The 22874-nt window shown below is 43.3% G+C and overlaps 1 protein-coding gene and 1 long non-coding RNA gene across 2 annotated transcripts in view; one reads left to right on the top strand and one right to left on the bottom strand.

Moving 5' to 3' along the window:
• The window catches only part of MDH2 (malate dehydrogenase 2), a 72622-nt gene that overhangs the window by 30996 nt on the left and 18752 nt on the right, over positions 1-22874 (bottom strand). Inside the window, exons 3-5 of the mRNA XM_030185917.1 lie at positions 21652-21735; positions 15360-15469; positions 3790-3915 (exon numbers count right to left, since the gene is read on the bottom strand). Coding sequence (XP_030041777.1) covers positions 3790-3915; positions 15360-15469; positions 21652-21735 — 320 coding nt within the window. The remainder of the gene's footprint in view (positions 1-3789; positions 3916-15359; positions 15470-21651; positions 21736-22874) is intronic.
• On the top strand, positions 688-12413 carry LOC115456680. The gene is made up of 4 exons (XR_003939904.1): positions 688-698; positions 7749-7750; positions 9890-9894; positions 12275-12413. It is a non-coding gene; the product is annotated as an uncharacterized LOC115456680 (long non-coding RNA).

Here is a 22874-nt window from a genome sequence, read left to right as displayed (position 1 = left end):
CTATGTCCAAAAACGGGTACGTGAAGAGGGGGACAGACCGTATTTTCGAAAAAATGGACGTTTTTCAGCTGGGCGTTTGTTTGTTTTTTTTAGCGATAATGGAAACTAAAAACGCCCAGCTCAAAAATGTCCTAATCCGAGCCATTTGGTCGTGGGAGGGGCCACGATTCGTAGTACACTGGTCCCCCTGATATGCCAGGACACCAACTGGGCACCCTAGAGGTCAGTGCGGTGGACTTCAGAAACAGCTCCCACATGCATAGCTCCCTTACCACGGCTGCTGAGCACCCAACCCCCCTCCCCCAAAACCCACTACCCACAAAATGTACAACACTACCATAGCTCTTAGGGGTGAAGGGGGCACCTACATGTGGGTACAGTGGGTTTTGGAGGCCTCCCATTTACCAGCCAAGTGTTACAGGTAGGGGGGGATGGGTCTGGGTCCGCCTGCCTTAAGTGCACTGCGGTACCCACTAAAAGTGCTCCAGGGACCTGCATACACGCAGGCCTCTAGGACTGGTTGCTGTTATATAACATTGGCACACCAGTTGACACCTGAAGACTAATCTCTCCGAAAACGTCCTTTATTGGAATAACCGCCTTTACTCACAGTTAACTGTAGATCAGAGGTTGTGCCCCACTGTCAAGGAGTCTCCCTGGTACTGAGATGAGCAGTAGGTCAGAGCTGGCAGAATGCTGTACAATGCCCTCTTTCAGCCACATTCAAGGGAAGAACTAAGTTCTGTAACATGGCTAACACATGAAAGGGATCTAAAACTGGCTTACAAAAATGGCCACTACCTCATGGACTACCAGAAACAAAACTGGACACCCTCTGACCCAGTTAGCAGGGGAAAAACCATGGGAGTACAGCCTACCAACTACCAACATCGTGAGCATTTGCCACAAGCTAGTGGAATTACGGAGCCCAATACCCTACACCTTCCACAATGCATTGCTGATGTGACTCTGCAGTGCACATAACAGAAAAGGTGTCACACTCACCTGAGAGCCACATCAGAACCAGGGAAAGGCTGTCCGAGGATAGAACATATTCTGCTGTCATGAAGGTGGGTACGGCATTTGAGGCTGGCATACAGGCTGGGAAAAAAGTTTTTTAAGTGGGGTTTTTTTTGGTGGGAGGGGGTTAGTGACCACTGGGGGAGTCCGGGGAAGTCATCCCCGATTCCCCCCAGTGGTCATCTGGGCAGTTGGGGCACTTTTTCATGAAAAAAAAGGGTCCAAAAAAAAGTGAAAATCGCGGTAAAAACGCCTTTTTTTTTTTTCCAATCATCAGCTAAAGACGCCCATCTCTCCTCGGCCGATAACCACGCCCCAGTTCCGCCTTCACCACGCCTCCGACGTGCCCCCGTCAACTTTACCCGTTTCCGCGACAGATTGCAGTTGAAACGCCCAAAATCGGCTTTTGATTATACCGATTTGGGCGAAATATAGGCGTTTTTCTCTTTCGATTTTAAGCAGGATTGTGTTGCAAAAGATATAATTATGAACAGAATAACAGTTTGTTCTAATTTAACATATTACTATACAAGAATTGAGGAAGATAAATCTGTAGAATGATTTACATAACTCAAACTAAGAAGTAGTAAAATATGATCAAAAAATTATAATATGATTAATATAATCAATTCAGAGGGATCAGTAAGTGGTTGGTTTAGATATAGAATAATTACGTCATTAAGGAGGATTCTTACTGTAAGTTTCTTCGAACAAGTGCGTTTTTAATAATTTCCTGAAGTCTACTGTTACTTCAGATGGCTTATTTATATCAAAAGAAAATTGTGTGGATAGTACCTCTTTCTCCGGTGTTTTCTCCAGATTCCAACTTACAGCTTCCTCCACCTTAGATGAAGTCGGTGTAATCGGTATTCCCATCTGGGCGTTCAGCTTACTAACGGTCAGAGCTAATCCCTCGCACCATTCTTGGGAAGCAAGTTTAGAGACGCCTCGGTTGGTGTGCTGTAACCCGTAGGTTGTGGCGGTGGTGTCCTGATATCGGGCTACAGAGAAGCTTCCGGGCCTCCATTCGCTCCGGCGCTAATCAGCGGGCTGCTATCCGACATCAATAACACCGGTGTAGCTGGAATGGACGGATGTCTTATAGAGAAGGAATTTGCCGTTGCGGGGCATTGGAGGCAGGATGGCCCCGTCTTTTCGGTATTTTGTAAAGATTTTCAGAGAGCTATCATGTGTAGCCTCCTAGCACCTCAGACGCGCGACCATCTTGAATTCCCTCATCCTTTTAAACAACACTGGGCTTCTACCAGAAGTTCAGCATTTTTTGGCACCTTTGGAACTGGCATCTTTGGTTAGAACATTACTACATTGTTTTTTGTGCTCTACTAAAGACCTATCTGCTTGAAGCATCTTTTATAGTTAATTTTCCTTTCTGTGCGCAACTAAGACAACATATTCCTCATTGGTAGAATATGTGGTAAATGGTGGTGACTATGTAGAAAAGTTTAAGAGGGTCTGCAGTAGTGGTTTTTAGCTTGCGGTAGAAGTCATCTGGCTGTAAATGCCAAGACGCCCATAGGAATATAATGGTCTCAGCTTTTACCACCAGCTAATTTCAACCGTGAGCTAAAAACGCTACACAGCTTAGTATAAAAGACCCACTAAATGCAAGTAATAAAAGAGCATGTTTCAAGCATTACAATATCTTCATTTAAACAACAGTTGTGGAAGTATAACTTTTCATTCAATATCTTATATACATACATATAGGCAATTAATCTGTTACTCATTAATCATGACTAATGATTAACCACTCTCCCTTACCCCGCCCCATCTGGTATTTCTTGCTCCCCTCCTCTCCCAGTTTACCTTGCAGGAAATCTTCACCCTGCAGCCTCTGCCTGCACCGGGCCTTTCCTGACCTGTCCCGCCCCCTTCTGATGCAATTTCCTATTTTCAGAAAAGGCTGGAGCCGGGTCAGGCCAAGGGGGCCTTTCAATACGCTGCTGGCCAAAGATTTACTGCAAGACAACTGATGAGGGAAAGAAAGAAAGAAAGAAATCTGGGAGAAATGGTGGGCGGGTGAAGGGAATTGAAGGAAAAGGTGTATATGAGAGAGAATATATCTGAGCGAAGGCACGAGGGGGGGGGGGGGGGGCACATGAGACAGAGAGAATGGGTGAAGGACCCCCCAAAGCTACAGTACCTGTTCAATGGCTGGTGGGGTAGCTGAAGCCCCACCAGCTGATGAAATCCACTTCTTGAGTCACCCCCCTTCTTCCTCATACTGCCTCAGGCACGAGGAAGTCAGTGGGGTGCCTCCAGCCACCAACGCTTCCACTCCCCAAGCATGCTCAGTTTGTTCAGGGAGTGCCGGCATTGGCAGCTGGAGGCACCCCGACTTCCTCACTGCTAAGGCAGCACAAAGAGGAAGGGGGTCACTTTGGCAGTAGATTTCATCCCCACTAGCAAAGGTATGATATCTAATGTGGGGAGGGAAGGAAGGGAGAGGAAATGTGCCCACCTGCCCATCCCTGTGCCTCCTATGAACAGCCAGCTAAGGCCCAACTTTAATCGTGCGATTAATCACGAGATAACTGTTGACCGCGTGACCGATCACGATTAAAAGTTTTAATCGAGATGCAGTCCTTATAGACATACACACACATATACATTATATGTGTGTGTGTGTCTCTCTCTCTCATATATTATAACTGCATGCTTAATTCCTTTCAAATGTACTGTCGTATTGCTAAAAGTGCATTGTTTTAAAACATTTAACTAGATGGGAGTGGGTGTAGCATGCCTTACCTTGAGCTCAGCAATGAATGTATTTGCTCTCACAATATCCAGTGTTGTGACACCAAAAATTCTGTTGGGATTGTACACACCATGCTTCTTAAACACTTCTGAGGTGATAGGAATTGTTGAATTCACCTAGAATTATATACATATAAAGAACTATAATAAAAGCAAGTGCTGTGGCACAGTAATAAAGTCCCAAGATTAATGTGTTAGAAACTTGCAGTTAAATGTCACAGTGCAAAATCTTTACAACATACAAGGAGATGCAACAGTTCTCTGCAAAAATGGCCAAGATTTTAGTATTTACTGTCACTTGTATTCATTAGAACCTACTACTACTATTTTGCATTTCTATAGCGCTACAAGGCATACGCAGCGCTGCACAAACATAGAAGAAAGACAGTCCCTGCTCAAAGAGCTTACAATCTAATAGACAAAAAATAAATAAAGTAAGCAAATCAAATCAATCAATGTGAACGGGAAGGAAGAGAGGAGGGTAGGTGGAGGCGAGTGGTTACGAGTCAAAAGCAATGTTAAAGAGGTGGGCTTTCAGTCTAGATTTAAAGGTGGCCAAGGATGGGGCAAGACGTAGGGGCTCAGGAAGTTTATTCCAGGCGTAGGGTGCAGCGAGACAGAAGGCGCGAAGTCTGGAGTTTGCAGTAGTGGAGAAGGGAACAGATAAGAAGGATTTATCCATGGAGCGGAGTGCACGGGAAGGGGTGTAGGGAAGGACAAGTGTGGAGAGATACTGGGGAGCAGCAGAGTGAGTACATTTATAGGTTAGTAGAAGAAGTTTGAACAGGATGCGAAAACGGATAGGGAGCCAGTGAAGGGTCTTGAGGAGAGGGGTAGTATGAGTAAAGCGACCCTGGCGGAAGATGAGACGGGCAGCAGAATTTTGAACCGACTGGAGAGGGGAGAGGTGACTAAGTGGGAGGCCAGCAAAAAGCAGATTGCAGTAGTCTAAACGAGAGGTGACAAGGGTGTGGATGAGGGTTTTGGTAGAGTGCTCGGAAAGAAAGGGGCGGATTTTTCGGATGTTGTAAAGAAAGAAACGACAGGTCTTGGCAATCTGCTGGATATGAGCAGAGAATGAGAGAGAAGAGTCAAAGATGACCCCAAGGTTTCGAGCTGAGGAGACAGGGAGAATGAGAGAGCCATCAACAGAAATAGAAAACAGGGGGAGCGGGGAGGTGGGTTTGGGGGGAAAAATGAGAAGCTCGGTTTTGGTCATATTTAATTTCAGAACCTTCAGTGAGCCAACTGAGAAGCAACTAGGTTTATAAATAAGGGACAGAATGACCAGGCTGGCATAGTCAGCTGTAAGAACTAAGAGAAATACAGATTCAAGATACAATCTACAATACAAAAGACAATGTTTCAAGGCCAAATGGCCCACTGCTTAACTAGCTACTTGATGATAAGTTTCTTTTAAACATTTCTACATTCAAAGATCCGAAGAAAAGAAATCAAACGAAATCACCAACTACCGCCCAGTAGCATCAATTCCACTGGTAGTCAAACTGATGGAAAGCTTGGTAACCAAACTTACAGACTACATAAACAAATTCTCAATACTACATGAATCACAATCAGGATTTCGCACCCTCCATAGGACTGAAACAATATTAATTACGCTCCTAGCCAAATTCAAGCAGGAAACAGCAACAGGCAAAAGCATCCCTTCTCCAATTCAACATGTTCAGTGCATTTGACATAGTAAACCATAATATATTAATAAGACTATTAGACTATTTCGGAAGAGCTGGATCAAGGGTTTCCTAACTACAAGAACATATCAAGTGAAATCAAACTCCAACATATCATCACCATGGAAAGCAGACTGTGGAGTACCCCAAGAATCACCACTATCACCGATCCTCTTCAACCTAATGATGACCCCACTAGCCAAGGCATTATCCAACCAAGGCCTTAACCCTTTTATATACGCAGACGATGTCACAATATACATTCCATATAAAAACGATTGGACAGAAATCACCAACAAAATCAAACTCAGCTGAACATCATGGATTCATGGGCTAACGCATTCCAACTAAAACTCAATAAAGAAAAAACACACTGTCTTATCTTCTCATCCCAATACAATACATATAACCCCACAAGCATCAACACCCCAGATCACACCCTCCCTATCTCAGAAAGTCTGAAAATCCTCGGTGTCATATTGGACTGCAACCTAACACTAGAAAATCAAGCCAAATCCACAGCGAAGAAAATGTTCCACTCACTGTGGAAACTCAAACGATTGAAACCACTCTTCCCAAGGGAAATATTTCACAAACTGACACAATCAATGGTATTAAGTCATGTCGACTACTGTAATGGGCTTTATGCGTGATGCAAAGAACAAATCCTAAAGAAACATCAGACTGCCCAAAACACGGCAGCCAGGTTTATATATGGAAAAATGCAATTAGAAAGCACAAAACGCCTCCATGAAAAACTACACTGGCTCTCAATCAAATAACGTATCGCTTTCAAAATTTGCACCCTGGTCCATAAAAGTGTCTACGGCGAAGCCCCGGGATATAAGACAGACCTCATAGACCTACCAACCAGAAATACAATTGGATCAACACGAACATACTTAAACCTCAACTACCCAAGCTGCAAGGGACTCAAATACAAATCAACTTATGCATCCAGCTTCTCCTACATAAATACACAACTGTGGAACGCACTACCAAAAGCAGTGAAAACAACGTACAACCACCTTAACTTTCAGAAATTACTAAAGACCAACCTGTTCGAAAAGGCTTACCCTACCAACCCAACTTAAGTACCGGAACCCTGCAACACAACGAAACGAAACAAAAGCTTGCAATGAACGCTATATAACCCTTCTCCCCCACAACTCCCAATGTGTCTGCAACACATGAACCTTTTCGACCACAACATCATTTTGTAACTGCCTCTCCACCGGAGTTGGCGAACGCCTCTACGGCACCACATAAGCCACATTGAGCCTGCAAAAGGTGAGAAAGTGTGGGATACAAATGCAACAAATAAATAAACACAAAACGCATATAGAACCAGACCGACCTGTGTAAAGGCCACCAAAACATACAAAAATCACTAAAGAATGCTAACGTGCTGGAAAGCAAACTTATACATTTAAAATAAACTGTTGTAAAATATCAAAAATAAAAAGAGCTTTGACCAATAAATAGAGCTAAAATAGCCAAAGAATGATTCATGATAATAGCATTGTAGAAGGTACGTCAGTTGTGCAGGGGAGAGCAAGCCACGGTCATAAGGAGAAGAATATAGAAAAAGAAAAATTATAAAAGAAACAAAAAAAAAAATCTAAAAATGTACTGGTGAAAATAATAGTGATCTTTATTTTCATCAATTTCAAAGGTAACATCTAGGAACTTCGTCATCCGGACTGAACTTTACCATGCAGACTGAGAGGAAGATGCCTCCATCCAGACAACTCAAGAAGATTACTGATGTTGAGACAGTACAATTGTGATGCCCTCATAGTTAGTTGCACCCCTAAATATCTAAAAAGATTGGGATGCCTATTTAAGTGGTACTGCACCATTCCAGGTGATATTATCCTTAGAAGCCAGTGCCAGAGATTTAGCAAAATGTAATGTAAAGCTTGAGTAATCTCCATATTCCCAAATGTTTCCATCAAAGCAGGAAAGGAGACTAAGAGTTGACTGTATGAACCTGGAGGTTCATCAGCAGATGCTGAAATCTTAAAATCAGAGTTTTAAATTTACTCCTTGAATCTCACGGTTGACTTTAATATCCCTAATCAAGGAGGCCAAGGTAAGAACAAATAGTGGGGAGAGTGAACATCCCTATCTTGTGCCTCTTCTTATGTGAAAAGGTCTGGAGCACACCCCATTCACACTCAAAATGGCCTCAGGGTTTGAGTTCAAGACTCCCACTGCATCCCTAAAATATCATCTATACCATATTTCCGCAAGATGTCAAATAAAACTTCACACGAGATGTGGTCAAAAGCCTTCTCTGCATCCAATATAATGAGCAGAGAAGGCAAGCCCTGTTTTGAACCACCTCCAGAGACGGTAGAATTGCTCTGTTCTTTGTCGCTATTCAGCCTCTCAAAGAGCTGATTTAGGACTCCAACCAATGAGGGCAACACCCGGGCAAGTCTGTCTGCCAATATTTTGGCAATATGTTTTGCTTTGTAACTTAGTAGCAATACAGGGTGATAGGAGGATGGATCCAACGAGTCTCGACCTGGTTTTAACAGCACTATCATCTGGGCCATCTGTGGAGAGTCTGGAAATAAATATATTTAAACAGGTTGACCAGAGACAGGTCAATGGCCTCTAAGTATAAAATTCAGCACAAAAGCCATTGGGGCCTGGTGCCTCTCTAAGTGCATTTTGTTGTATCACTAACTGAAGTTCATCAATGTTTATAGGGGCACTCAATAGTGTATGCTGAGCCGAAGACATTGTGAGTAGATCTAGATTATCTAGGTATATTGTTCCTTCAAGCTGTTCTTCAGTGTTGGCAGTGTATAGAATCTTATAATAGGTTCCAAAAATATCATTAATAGCTATGTCTGATTGAACTCTACGTCCCCAGTAAGCTGTACAATTTTAGATGGGCCCTTCCAAGATTTAATTAAAATGAGAGAAAAGCTTACTCTCATTTCCATGAATTTATAGTAGTTCAGTGATTTTAATCATTCTGGTGAACAGGTTCATTTAACTCTGTGACCACTGGTCTGACCCAGTATGGCTACTCGTATGTTCTTATGTTATGCTATGTAAGTATCGGGATATGAGTATACGCGTCCTTTAAGTCCAGAGAGCATAGCCAATCGTTTTTCTGAATCATTGGGAGAAGGGTGCCCAGGGAAACAATCCTGAACTTTCCTCAGCCTAGAAAACTGTTCAGGGCCTTTAGGTCTAGGATGGGACACATCCCCCGTCTTCGTTGTCACAAGTACCTGGAATAGAATCCCTGCCCTTCTTCCCCTGGTGGAACGGGTTCGACCTCATGGGCCTTCAGAAGGGCAGAGAGTTCCTCTGCAAGCACCTGCCTGTGCTGAGAACTCTCGGTGGGCAATTTGGAGGTTTGTAATGCCAATTGAGGGTGTATCTGACCCAAAGGTCAGAGGTTATGAGAGTCCACCTTTGGTGAAAAAATTTTAACCTCCCCCACGACTGGCAAGTCGTACGTAACAGATACTTGTACTGGCAGCTATGATCTGCTGGAGCCAGTCAAAAACTCATCCCTTGCTTTGACTGGGAAGCAGCAGGGCCTTAGGCGCACAATGTTGACGAGAACGAATGCGTTGGGACCAAGACTGAACAGGCTGGCAAGCCGGAGTGTACCTATGCCTCAAGTAGTAGTAGCAGAACCACTCCTTGACTTGCCAAAAACCTCCTAGATGAGGAGGTAGATGCAGAAGGCGTCCAGTGGGAGAGAGAAGAGATAGTACCAGTGTGTTTCTTGATCTGGTCAGCGACCTCCTCAACCTTCTCTCCAAAAAGATTATCCCTCCGGCAAGGGGCATCTGCCAACCTCTGCTGAACAGAATGTTCCAAGTCAGAAACATGCAGCCATGAGAGTCTGCACATTGCTATACTTTGAGCAGAGATCCTTGATGCCACATTAGAAGTGTCGTAAGTGCCCCTGGCCAAGAACTTTTCGACACACCTTCTGCTGCTTGACCAACTGGCGAAAAGGTTCAACCTGCTCCGGAGGGAGCGTATTGGCCAAGTCAGACAGCTGTCTCACTGAGTTCCACATGTAAACGCTCGTGAAGTGCTGGTATGACTGAATGTGGGAGATGAGCAAAGAGGCCTGGTACATCTTTCTCCCAAAAGAATCCAGGGTTCTAGCTTCTCTGCCTGGAGGAGTCGAGGCATAGTCTCTAGTACTCCTGGCTCTTATGAGAACAGATTCCACCATCATGGAGTCGTGAGGCAACTGAGGCCACACAAACCCAGGCTCACTGTGGATCCAGTACTTGGTGTCAATCTTCTTGGGGACAACAGGGATCGACAGAAGGGATGCCCAGTTCCTAACGAGGACTGCTTTGAGTATCTTGTGGAGAAGAGCCACCACAGCCTCCTTAGAAGGGGAGGTATAGTCCAGGACCTTGAGCATCTTGGCCCTGAGTTCATCCTCCACTTCTTATAGGGAATGGAGTACCATCAGCCATTTCCCTCACAAAAGATGGGGAAGAGGCTCTCGGGTAGAGATGGTCTCCTCTCAGGTAATGGAGAGGGGTCAGAAGAGATCCCACAAGACTCGTCAGAGGAAATGTATCTGGGATCCTCCTCTGATTCCCATAAGCGCTCCTCCTCAGTGTAAGATAAAATCTCCCTACTAGATGACCGAGACCGAGCCTGCCTCAATGCAGAGGAACCATGATCTCAAAAGTGGCGTTGAGAAACGGCTCCCACCTAGACTTCAGCGAAGCTTACTCCAACATCGGGGGAGGGGGGTGCTAGTCTGGGTGGCAGTCGACACCAGGGCCGCAAGCAGCACCGGAGGCTGAGGGCCAGGCGGGGCCGCAGCGGGAAGTACGGCAGGCGCAAGCACCCGATACCGTAGCACATCACTGCATGAGGCCATCAAGCAGTTCAGGGAGCAAGGCCCGGATGCACTCATCGAGGACTGACATCGGGAAAAGCTGGGGCGTCAACAGAGGCACAGGTTACAGAACTGCTGGGGCCGATATGGGAGCAGGATCTCAGCTGCTTGGAGACAATCACATTGGCACCTCCTGGATAGAGGGAGAGTGGTCCTCCCAGAACTGAGACTTCTCGGGTGCCTTGTTCCTCAACATTGATGCCAATGCCTCCGATCTCGATGCCAACGTTGAGGAACCGGACCTGGCTCCAAAAATCTTTTCAATTTGAGCCTCCCGGGAAACCTGGGTTTTCGTCTTCATATGAAGGCAAAGAACACAGCAGGGCTATGGTTGGGCCCAAGACACTGAACAGCAAGAATGGGTGACTTTTCCAGAGATGGTCTGGTTGCACCAGGTAAAATGCTTGAAGTCACTGGGAGTCTTTGTGTACACAGACAGGAAGACCTCACCAGCCAAATCAAACGGCTCGATGGTACCTGAAAAAGGGGCAAAGGCACGAAAAAAGGGGTTCCCGACCGGAGTAGGGCCTAAAAGCAGCCCACATTGAAAATAAAAGGAAACTTAAATGTAGGCAAAAAGACTAAACAAATATAGGTTTTTTTAAAAAAAAAAATTTTTTTAATAAATTTTTAAAAGAAACAAACCGAAAGAAAAGAAGAAAAATAAAGGCCAGAAGCACCCTGAAAAAGCTCTAACCCGGACGAGTGAAGAGAGATCAAACAAACGCAGCTACTCTTCACTCGGAAAACACAAAACTGAGAGGACCAAGTTCTCGCGGCGGGCGGGAAGGCATTCACGCATGTGCAGTGGAGTGCGGCTTGTGCTTCACAAAGCTCTGCTTTTTAACTTAGGCATAAATGTCGGACCGGACAACACGGATTGGCATCTACCCACAAGTGAGAATATGAGAGCCTGCTTGTCCTCGAAGAAGGACAAGTTCCTGGAGGAAGAGGGCATAATAGCCAGATAGGCCTGGGAAAAAAAAATCACATCCTTGAAATGAGATATGAGAAATTTGATCTACTTTTTGGGATCTGTCATGTACTTACAAGTCAGACTGTCCACTATCAGAGAGAAAGGATGCCACGGTAAGCCTCACCGGTTATTGGAAAAGTAATGGAAGCACTAATGAAGGAAAGGATAGTGAATTTCCTGGAATCCAATAGGTTACAAGATCTGAGACTACATGGTTTTACCAAAGGTAAATTGTGCCAAACGAATCTGACTGAATTCTTTGACCGGGAGACAAGAGAACTGGATCAAGGACGTGTACTAGATGTAATCTACTTAGATTTCATCACAGCCATTGACACAGTTCCTCATAGGAGGCTTTTGAATAAATTTGACAGGCTGAAGGTAAGACCAAAAGTGATGAATTGGTTTAGGAACTGGTTGACAGACACGACACCAGAGAGTGGTGGTTAATGGAATTCACTCGGTGGATCGATTGGTGCTGGGGCAATTCTGTTCAATATATTTGTGAGCGACATTGCCTAAGTGTTAGAAGGTAAGGTCTGCCTTTTTGCGGATGATACCAAGATTTGTAATACATTGGACACCATGAAAGGAGTGGAAAACATGAAAAAGGATCTGCAAAAGTTAGAAGAATGGTCTAATGTTTGGCAATTCAATGCATAAAGTGCTGAGTGATGTACTTAGGGAGTAGAAATCCAAGGGAGATATATGTGTTAGGCAGTGAGAGGCAGATATGCACAAATAAGGAGAAGGATCTTGGAGCGATAGTATCTGAGGATCTGAAGGTGACAAAATAGTGTGACAAGGCAGTGGCTGTAGCCAGAAGGATGCTAGGTTGTATAGAGAGAGGTTTAACCAGCAGAAGAAAGGAGGTAGGTATTGATGCCCCTATACAAGTCATTGGTGAGGCCCCAACCTGGAGTACTGTGTTCAGTTTTGGAGGCCATATCCAGCTAAAGATGTAAGAACACTTGAGGCAGTCCAGAGGAAGGCAACAGAAATGATAAGGGGACTGCACCAAAAGACATGAAAAGAGACTGGAAGACCTGAATATGTTTACCCTAGAGGAGGAGGAGGGACAGGGGAGATGCGATACAGACGCTTTGATACTCGAAAGGTATTAATATAGAAACAGATATTTTCCAGAGAAGGGAAAATGGTAAAACTAGAGAACATGAATTCAGGTCGCGGGGTAGTAGACTTAGGAGTAATGTCAGAAAATTCTTTTTCATGGAGAGGGTGGTGGATGTCTGGAACGCTTTCTCCCAGGGAGGTGGTGGAGGAAAAATAAAACCTGTGGCAAAATTCAAAATGGCATGGAATGAACACAGAGGATCTCTAATTAGAACATGAATGGCATAAAAAAACAAAACAAAACTTAAAGGGTTGCATATATGTTTGTATATCAAGTGGTGTTTAGATGACAACTCAGCTTGTATCAACTAAGGCCGGTGCTGGGCTGGCTTGTACAGTGAGTGCAACCAAACAAAGCAAACACTGGGCCTTCAGGATTGAGAAAAATGTAGTTCTTTATTTATAATGGAGACCCGACACGGTCCGTGTTTCAGCGTACAAACGCCTGCATCAGGGGTCAAGGGACTCCTATAGGTCAGCAAGATAATAAGTTGACAAAGATGTGGAATGAACAATCAGGTTATATTACCCTCAGGTGCTGTGCTCCTCAGGACTCTCAAGCTCCCATTCCATTGTACGCCGAAACACGGACCGTGTCGGGTCTCCATTATAAATAAAGAACTACATTTTTCTCAATCCTGAAGGCCAAGTGTTTGGTTTGTTTGGTTGTTCTTGTATACTGTATTCCCTCTCTTTTGTGATTGTACAGTGAGTGTGACATATAGCAATCCAGTTTAGGATGGGCTGGAGAGAGCTTCAACGGAAACTCCAGGAACTTGGAATGAGAGGACAGTGCTGGACAGACTTATACGGTCTGTGTCCCACAAATGACAAGACTGATTTGGATAGGATTTGATGGCAACTTCACTAGTTGGAACACAAGGACAGAGCCGGGTGAACTTCTACGGTTTATGTCCCAGAACAACAAAGAGAGAGACCATGATCAAGTATATAATATCACGTTCATTGTTGATTTAATCTAGAATTGCTAATGAATGTGACTGTTGGGTAGATTGGATGGACCACTCAGGTCTTTATCTGCCGTCAGTTTGATATACCATATTTTAAGTACTTATAAACAAACGGTTCTTTTTCAAAATGCTTCACAGGTAGAGCACGGACTGAAGGTCCAATATCCCAACTTCTTGGAAAAGCATTTCAATGAAACCCCTCTACAAAGTGGCCATTTGATTTCCTGTCTAGTTTATCTGGCACTGCCCTTATACTCAGTCCACAGCTCTGTAGAAGCGGAAGTAGGCCTAATGCATGAAGTCACAAGACAATCAAGCACATGCAAAACAATCAGCAACTTTCTATTTGCTTTTATTAAGTATTACTTCCAGCAGACCTCCAACATGTCCAGAGAAAGGCATGGCTAAATCTCACAGATCAAAAAGAGCACTCACCATCACTCATACTTAAAGACTTGATCTACCCACCAAACAATTCAGTATGCATGGGCTTGTTATGGTATAAGCCAATCATCAGAATTAAATGTGTAGCATGATGCTGTGTTGGATCAGATACATATATATACACCAATATATTTGTGCAGCTTTTAAAAATACACTGCAGCAGAACTGGCTTTCATTCCAAAAGCCCTCTTCCCTCTCCCTTTGGGGAATATTTAAAAGACAAAGGTACTGCTGCAGTTGCAGGGACCTCACCTTGCCTTTTCTCATTCCTTAAACAAAAGACTTAAGACTGCTTTAAAGTTTTAAATTGACTCTATTCCTCTGATCAACACAAGAAAGATTGGACCTAACCAGTAGAGGCAAGGAGACAAGCAGGTGGGAAAGGTGTGAAATCCAACTTAAAGACAAAGGGCACCTGCTGGCTGTCCCAGACACATCTTATCTATCACAGAGAATCAAGCAGGAAGCCCTGTACATCAAAAGACCATTTGCCAGCAAAATCCAGACAGCAAGTCTCGTGATGTCATAAGACATGAGACCAAGACTCAGGGGTCGTGTGCAAACATGAGACCAGGACTCAGGGGTCGTGTGCAAAAAACCAGGAAGCCAGCAACCAGATGCACATGGCCTGCTTCCCTGCAAAGTAAGAGTATAAAAGGACAAGCTGTTTCCCCAAGAAGCAGACTCTCTCTTCAAGACTCTCCCTCCAGGAGATTCTCTCTTCAGCACCAATCCAGATGCCTTGCTCCTGATCTGCAGTCCACCTGCCTCATGGCTCTTCAATGGACCACAAAATGCTTTTGCAACAGACTGCTTTGTAAGTTATAACTTTGATCTAGACCTGCTACTCTACCTTACTTAAGCACAGATTATCTGTAAAGATCTCTTAAAACCTACCTCTCGTGTGCAATTGTATATTAAATCAACCTTTTTGAAGCTAAAAATACGGTCTCTTTGTGTTCTGAGTATATGGTATCTTTTATATATACTTAATTTATTTAATTTATTGCAATTATCACCTTTGGCGATTGGTGGAGAAATTAATATCCTAAAACTTATAAATACAGCACCTGCTCTTAAATTATAAACAGTAGCGAGTGCTCTAGAGCTCTTTCCCCCAAGATAAATCATGTCTTGTAACAGGCTCAGCTAGGGGGAGAAACCCTAACTTCAGGTACCATGCAAATTACAAGACAGACCTCAAGTAAATTTTGAAATCAGTATGCCTCATTCATTCTAATTATCAAACGAGGTTCTTCTCCAATTTCTAAGATTAAGCACCTCTCTCTCACACATTTGTTTCTTACCTCTAATTAAGACCTATCAGTGCTGTGCTGTCTGCTTCTTCAGAAGCAACAGTGGAGAGCGCTCCTAACCCTAATGCAGAATTTGATACAGCTTCAAGTTCTCCCAAATTAAACATTCCCACTTACTGGATTAGCGATGATGCATATCATAGCCTCTGGGCAGTGCTTGGCACAGGCTTCGGTCAAGGTTGCCACAATTGTTGCATTGGTATTGAAGAGGTCATCACGTGTCATACCTGGAGATGATAACAAGAAGAAACTAAAATAAATCAGGCAAGCCAAATATGCTTTTGGTCTGGATGGTGCTGAGGTATATCACACCAATGGTTTACAGCTGACAAATTATTTATAGCTCATTCTGCTCAATGGTAATTATGCAATTCTAGATTTTAAAAAAGTCTGATATCCTAGTATCTGCACTCAGACCATCATCCACAACTTCATTCTTAGCATGCCAGCTCCACCATTCTTTCTGATGAGTATAGCCATATTGTTGAATAGATCGAAGGTTAAAGTCCAACATAGCATCAGCAACTAGAAAGCTTAGAGACCGGAACAGATTGGCCCGTCTAACCAAAAAGGTGTTCTGCTACTCCTGCCTTTTTCAAAACAATGGATTCATTAACAGGAAAAGTCAACTAAATGTATTTGAATATGTAATAAGCAGTATATCAAGCCACGTTTAATGTCATCCATTGTAGAATATGATCTTTGGTTGCCTATATGCAGCTGCTCTGTTATTACCAGCTAACTGCTTATATTTGGAGGTTTACTTTATTTAAACCTACATAGTTATTAAGTGAAAACAGCATTGTGGAACACCCTTCACTCCAATCTTGAACTACAGTGCTCCCCTCAGAAATTTAAGGTGGGGCTAAAAAGGTGAAATTTAGTCATACCTGTTAATTTCCTTTCCTTCAGCCAGTCTGTACCACCCTTAAGCTGGTGTTATCCCTTCCTGCCAGCAGACGGAGGTAGAGAAACTGAGGGGTCGATATTCAAAGTGATTTAATGAGCCAGAAACGGCTCCTGGCTGGTTAAATTGCTTGTCCGGGGGGGGGAGGCTACCACTGGTATTCAGGACTGCTGAATATCTAAATATCAGACTACGAGAACTCATTCTGTTATCAATTGAGCAAGATCTGGAACTTGTTACCTTTGTTTATTCAACAAGAGTATAATTATGTGTTATTTAGGAAATTACTGAAGACTTATTTGACACACAGTTTACTTTTTCTTTTTAGTATTATACTTTCTTGGTACTGTGACACACTTTGATGCCTATAGAAAAAGTGGAATATAAGCGCTGGAATGGAATATCAGCATACACAGCAGCCCTGAACATTCCCAGTGATATCACCAGTATAAACTCAGTGGAAAGCTCCAGTATGCCTCTGCCAAAGAAGCATAAGGTTCCATAAAGCAAACTCATGCTCCATCACTGCAGCTATAATGAATCACATTTTCTTAATTCAATTTTATTTTTTATAAACACCACTAGAGAGAAAACAGATTCCCGATGACTGCAGTCTTCTAAAGGGAGGGTCTAAGGATGGTATATCCTGACTAAAGGAAAGGACATTAACAGGTTTAGTTTATTCACATTTGCTATTCTGCCTTTGCTAACTTGCAGATCAAAGAGGTTTATAGTCTAAAACCAAGAAGAAAAATAAGAAAGGAACTACAAAATTTAAATAGGAAGAATCACACAAATGGAGTAAGATTAGAGGAGACAAAGGAAGGGGAATTAAGGAAAGATATAGGAGGAGAGAGAAATCGGATACAGTGAGATTGCAGCCCACCTAGACAGGGGTCAAATGCAAGGCAGAAAAGCCAGGTTTTAAAGCAGTTTAAATTTTTCCTTAGATACTTTAGCCTGAATTGCAAGTGGTAGAGTGTTCCACGAGAAAGGAGCAGCAAAAAAAAAAAAAAGGCACGGTATCTGGTTGTTTCCAGGTGAGCCTGTTTCAGACCACGGAAAACAAGGCGATGGTCATTTATAGAACAAAGTGAACAGACAGGAGAGTACGGAATCGTGAGGATACATAAAGAGGGAGGCCCATCCTAAATGACCTGAAAAAGAGTATAAGAAGCTTGAACATTATTTGCTGTTCTACCAGGAGCTAGTGATGGCCTTGAAGAAGGGAAATGCGATCATATCGACAGGCATGACACAGAAGCCCGACTGCAGTATTTTGCAGAGACTGAAGTTTGCTTTTTTTTTTTTTTTTTACCTGAGAGTGGGGACAACCTAGGTAGACTATATTACAATAGGCTAATCTAGTAATCAATAATGAAAGAAAATGAAAAGTTTCAAGATTAAAATACCAAACAGACATTCAATATTTGAGCAAAGAAAGAAAGATGGGAGTCAAGAGTCACACCTAAGTAGCGGAAGGAATCTGTTGGTTGGATATCAGTTCCAAAAAGACGTAAAGTTTGAAATTGGCAAGTCACCTGTAAATCAGCAGGCTACTATTTTTTTTTGTTTATTTAGAACTAGATATGACTAATTTCACCTTTGTTAGCGTCTGCACTGTACAATCCTCAACATGCAGGATGTACGCAAGCAGATAAACAGAGGAAGACAAGGCCCCTAAAGGAAAAACGTCTTACCTGGTAATTTTATTTCCTTTAATCGCAGCAGATGAATCCAGAGACTTCTGGGTTATGTCCCCCTGCCAACAGGTGGAGACAGAGAGTACTAAAGTGAACTCAAGTATTACAGGACGGTAAGCTCCTCACATAGTCAGTATGTCTCATAAAGCAGAATGAAGAATTAGGTAAAACTTTTCTCCTTCCTCACAGAACCACCACCCGAAACCTATACACCACAATATACCCTTCAACAGAGAAATGAAGAAAGAGAAAACCTGAATACTGCAGAGGGGATGGGATGCTGAAGTCATCTGCTGTAATTAAAGGAGAGAAAACCTGAATACTGAAGAGGGGATGGGATGCTGAAGTTATCTGCTGTGATTAAAGGAAAGAAAATCATCAGGTAAAAATTTTTCATTCTTAGCATCTGCAGCAGATGAATCCAGAGATTTGTGGGATGCAGCAAAGCAGTCATAGGGAGGAATCTGCTGCCCCCGCAGAAAGAACCAAAGTGCCAAACAGTGAGTCCTGTCAAGCTGCGACATTCAAGCGATAATGGTGGTGGAAGACACCAAATACATACTGGCCCCAGGTTGGCGGATTGCATCCGCCACCCCATGCTTTGCCTACCTGAGGCATTCATAGGAGATGCACATTATAATCCTGAGAAACAGACAACTACTGGCTCAACAGAGATTGTTGGAGCGGACGCAAGTGAGCGCTCGCCCAAGGTACCACCTACAGGTCACTGTCATGGATCCCAGCACCCACTTGCGGGAATTCGGGACACGTAGCACACACTGAATTTGATTCCGCTGCTTGGTTATCTCTGGTCCAGCAAGAACACCCTGCCCTGCACAGTGTCAATACAAACCCCTAGATTAGTCTGGGTCGGATCTAGATAACTCTTGGGAAAACTGATTGCCCAACTGAAGGATTGCAAAATCATAATCACTCTGGCATCCAACGCAACTCTGATCAACCAGTTGTCAAGATAAGAATGAATTCTTATCCCTTCTTTTCTCAGAAATGCTACCACAACCACCACCACCAAAACCTTGGGAAAATGTTTTGGAAGTGGTAGCCAGGCCAAAAGGCAGGGCTTGAAATTGAAAGTAGCATCCCAGCACCACAAAACAAAGAAAGCGCTGATGTGGCAGCCAGACAGGAATATGTAAACACGTCTGAGGTCTAGAGTAGCCAGCTACTCCTCCGGTTACACAACCGCCAGGACGGACCTCAACGTCTCCGTGCGGAAATGTTCGACAGAGAAACTAGTTTACTGTCTTGAAGTTCAACACTGAACGATGGGACACTCCTTTCTTCAGTACTACGAAATATAGTGTCCCTGATTGAGCTCGTGGTTTGGCACCTGAACTACAACCCTGAGGTCTGTCATGGCACATAGGGTCACCAGAACTGCCACCTACCTGAAATAGCATTGCACAGGGACTCCAAAAAAATATCTCCTATGGGAGAGAAGAACTCTAATTTGAAACCTTCTCTGATAATTTCGAGTACTCACTGGTCTATAGTGATCTTGGTCCACTCCTCATAAAAAAAAAAAAAAAAAAAAAAAAGACAGCTGACCCCCTATTTGTTGTGATGAGCAGTGGACCTGCACCCTATTTGAGAAGAACACACTGCAAAGGAAGATCGTGGAGCCTGACCCGAAGCTCGTTGTCAGTTCAAAAGGATTGCCACTGCTGATACTTAGGCCTCTGCAATGAAGAAGAGCATCCCAGATGATACGTTCTAGCATCTTTCAATAGAGGCCTTGCCCGAACCTGACCAAAAGGAAGGTTTCTGCTTGTCCTCAGGTAAGAGTTGCATTTTAGAGTTCTCTAAATCTTTAACCAGCTTTTCAAGATCCTCGCCAAACAGAAGCTTGCCCTGGAAGGGAAGCTTGGCGGACTGCTTCGCCTCATACTCTGGCACAGACTCTGCTGCCAGCTGTACACAGCTAAGGCAGACCCTTATCAGCATAAGAACTGCATATCTGCAATATGAAGGGAAGAGCAAAAACCTCAAAAGAAAAATTCAAGGATTCTAAATTCCTATCCTGTACATCTTTTAAAGCAATACCACCCTCACCAGCAGCGTAGTCTTGATGACTGCCAATACCAATGCATCCAGGAACCACTGGATAAAGACAACATAGCCTTGGCCACCCTGACACCAGTATCTGGGGTGGTCCACTGTGCCAAAATGAGTTCCTGAATAACCTCATGTAGTGGAAAAAGAGAGTTTCCTGGTGCTAACCATCTTTGGATCAGAAGCAGCCAGAGCCTGAGACTCAGGACTAGAAATATTGAAAATGACAATGATGGCAGTTCTTCCTTATGAAAAATCCTGACAAAGGATAATCAATCTCATCAGGCAAAAGTCTCCCCCTCCTCCAAGTCCTCAGGAAGAGGAGACTGCTGACATGGCAGCCTCAGAAAGAGGAACAGATGGGTCACCCCAACAACCACACCTCAGACACAGCCCCCAAACATCTGTTTGCCTGCAGGATCCAAGTGCAGAGGCCAGGAAGCTTGCACTGACCATAGCTGTGAGACCCATGAAGGAAGGGCTCTGTTGATAGGTCCTCTTCAAAAGACAGGCCTGGTGTAAAAGCAGGACAAATTCTGGAAAGCTCCTGAACTCCAGAAGCCAAAGACACATCCCCAACTGCTGCCACCGCCAGAACGGACCCTAAAGGAGAATGATGAGCAAGAGGGGCCTGCCGCACTGTGGGAGCCACCGGGGATTGGACAAGAAACGCGTTGGCGGGAGACTGCACCCATAAGTCACCAGCACAGGAAAAACAAAATCAGCTTGTTCGTTGGAGAAGCGCTCTCTGCCATTACGGCCTCTGTGCACCTCACCAGACAGCTCTGATACTGTTCTCCGCTTTCCACAGCGGGAGCAGCATTTAACCATCTCTGCAGAACAAAATAAAACTAAACCCAATCCCCCGAAAGGAAAAGAGAAATTAAAGGAGCACTCACCTTGATGCAGTCAGTGTCCTCCAACAAACTTCTGTGCACAACATCTGATGTTTTTTGGTTTTATATAGTAAACCACTCAAACAGGCTGCTAATGAGCAATATTGAGAATTTTGAATAAAACCTGAAACTTTTCTGCACGGAAACCCTGTTATAAAATTTAGGTCATGCATAAAAGTGTATGCGGTGCTCCCTGTAGCAGAAATCCTCAGGCAATTAGTCAACATCAGTACAAAAAGATTGTGCTATAGATCAATAATGTTCACTAGAGACAGAATATACTATAATTGTAAAAATCTGTTGATCAAGTAAGTCTTAAGATGCCTACTTCATATCTATCACACACAGGTCAATAGATCACCTCTTGTTCAACACAACACTGGGCCACTTAAAAGGGCTGTTTTACTTAAGTGCAGCAGTTTGCCTTTACCATGCATTTAAATGCAAACGTTAGCATCCAAAGTACATACCCTGTGTATTATTTGAGGCATGCCCAGCATGTTCCCATAAAGTTACCACACAGAAAAGTGCTCTACTATACAATAATTGTATTGACAATTAGTACAGGTACATTTATCACCTCCTACTGAAGGAGCAATAGATGCATCCATTTTAGCTGCACAAATGTCAGTGAGCGTGCGGTGCGTACGCAGTCCTCTCATGACTCACCCATTTCCTACCCCATACAAACTTATGCAGTTAATGTATAAGTTTGTGTATACTGTCATGAGAGCTTAGTAAAGGTTACTGTACTCACATTCTAACTGTTTAGCACACTTTAGTAGATAAGTTAAAATCACGAGAAGCTTCTGAGTGTGTTCAGAGCTTACCTGGCTTTCTAGGGACACCAGCAGGAATAACTACAACTTCACAGTTCTTCAGGCTCTCTGGAAGCTGCTCGGGCCCCAAGTAACCTAAAAACATAAATTCACTTACATGGTGCATTAAACATAAAACTTAATATAAAAATTAAACTATATATATATATATGTGCCATACTGAGTCAAACTAATGGTCCATCAAATCCAGCAACTTGCCATCGATAATGGCCACTATTAGTTTGCAGTTAATCATTCTCAGCCTAAGTGGGAGCAAATTTCCACACTCTAATATGTGCTAATGTCCTCCTGAAACTTGCCCAAACCATTCATAAGGTCAGCTATACTATTAATACTGACCACATTTATGCTGACGGAAAACCAATGATCCCTTAAAATTTGTTCTAAAGTTATTAGAGCGTTAATTTCATGGAGTTTCCTCTAGTGCTAGTAGATAACCATGTCCATACCACTCTTGAATTTATAAAATCTCTATCATATTCTTTTCTTACTCTTCTCCCATTAGCCTTTTTTTTTTTTTTTTTACAGTGGAGCGATTCCATCTCCTTTACCATCTTTGTTGCCCTTCTCTGTACCCAATCTAGTTGCACTATCTTTTTTGATAGTGACCATATTCAAGCTGTGTCTTTTCATTGTTGATAAAAAGTGACACTATAAACCGCAAGGTCAGTGCAGGATAGTGCTCTAAAACAGGCAGCTGAGCCATCAAAGTAAACTTAAGACTCGGCCCAGTTGAGGGACAATAAGCAACCTGTCATCAGGTAGTCATTCTAACTCAAGACTCCCGCAGCCAAACAATAGAATGCAAGGCATATGACATAGTCAGGACTCCATCAAAGAACGACAAACTCATGACCAGGTTATTTCTTCTGTTCTTTATACTAAAAGCCAAACAGCAGTATGCAAACAAATGTGATCTACTTAATACCTTGTATCAACTAAATTCAGGATATTAAGGCCCATCTAGTTGGTCCATTTTCCCCTCTCAATATTTAAGTAGTGCCATTAGATATACACTATGCAATACCACAGATTCTACTGATCTGTGCTGAAAAGAATAGTAAACAATCCTCTGAAGCTTGTCAAAGTTTCTCTAGAGTTTAGTAACCATTTTTGCTTGCACTATCTTCTTCTAGAAAGCTGTTTATTATTATTCCTCAGCTTTACTCCCAAATCTGTCGTCTTACTTCCTCATACCATGAGCCTGTTGATCT

This window comes from Microcaecilia unicolor, chromosome 13 (genome assembly GCF_901765095.1).
Source record: "Microcaecilia unicolor chromosome 13, aMicUni1.1, whole genome shotgun sequence".
Classification (NCBI taxonomy): Eukaryota; Metazoa; Chordata; class Amphibia; order Gymnophiona; family Siphonopidae; genus Microcaecilia; species Microcaecilia unicolor.
The sequence above is the reverse complement of the archived record's forward strand: the minus strand, read 5'-3'. Positions and strand labels throughout refer to the sequence as shown.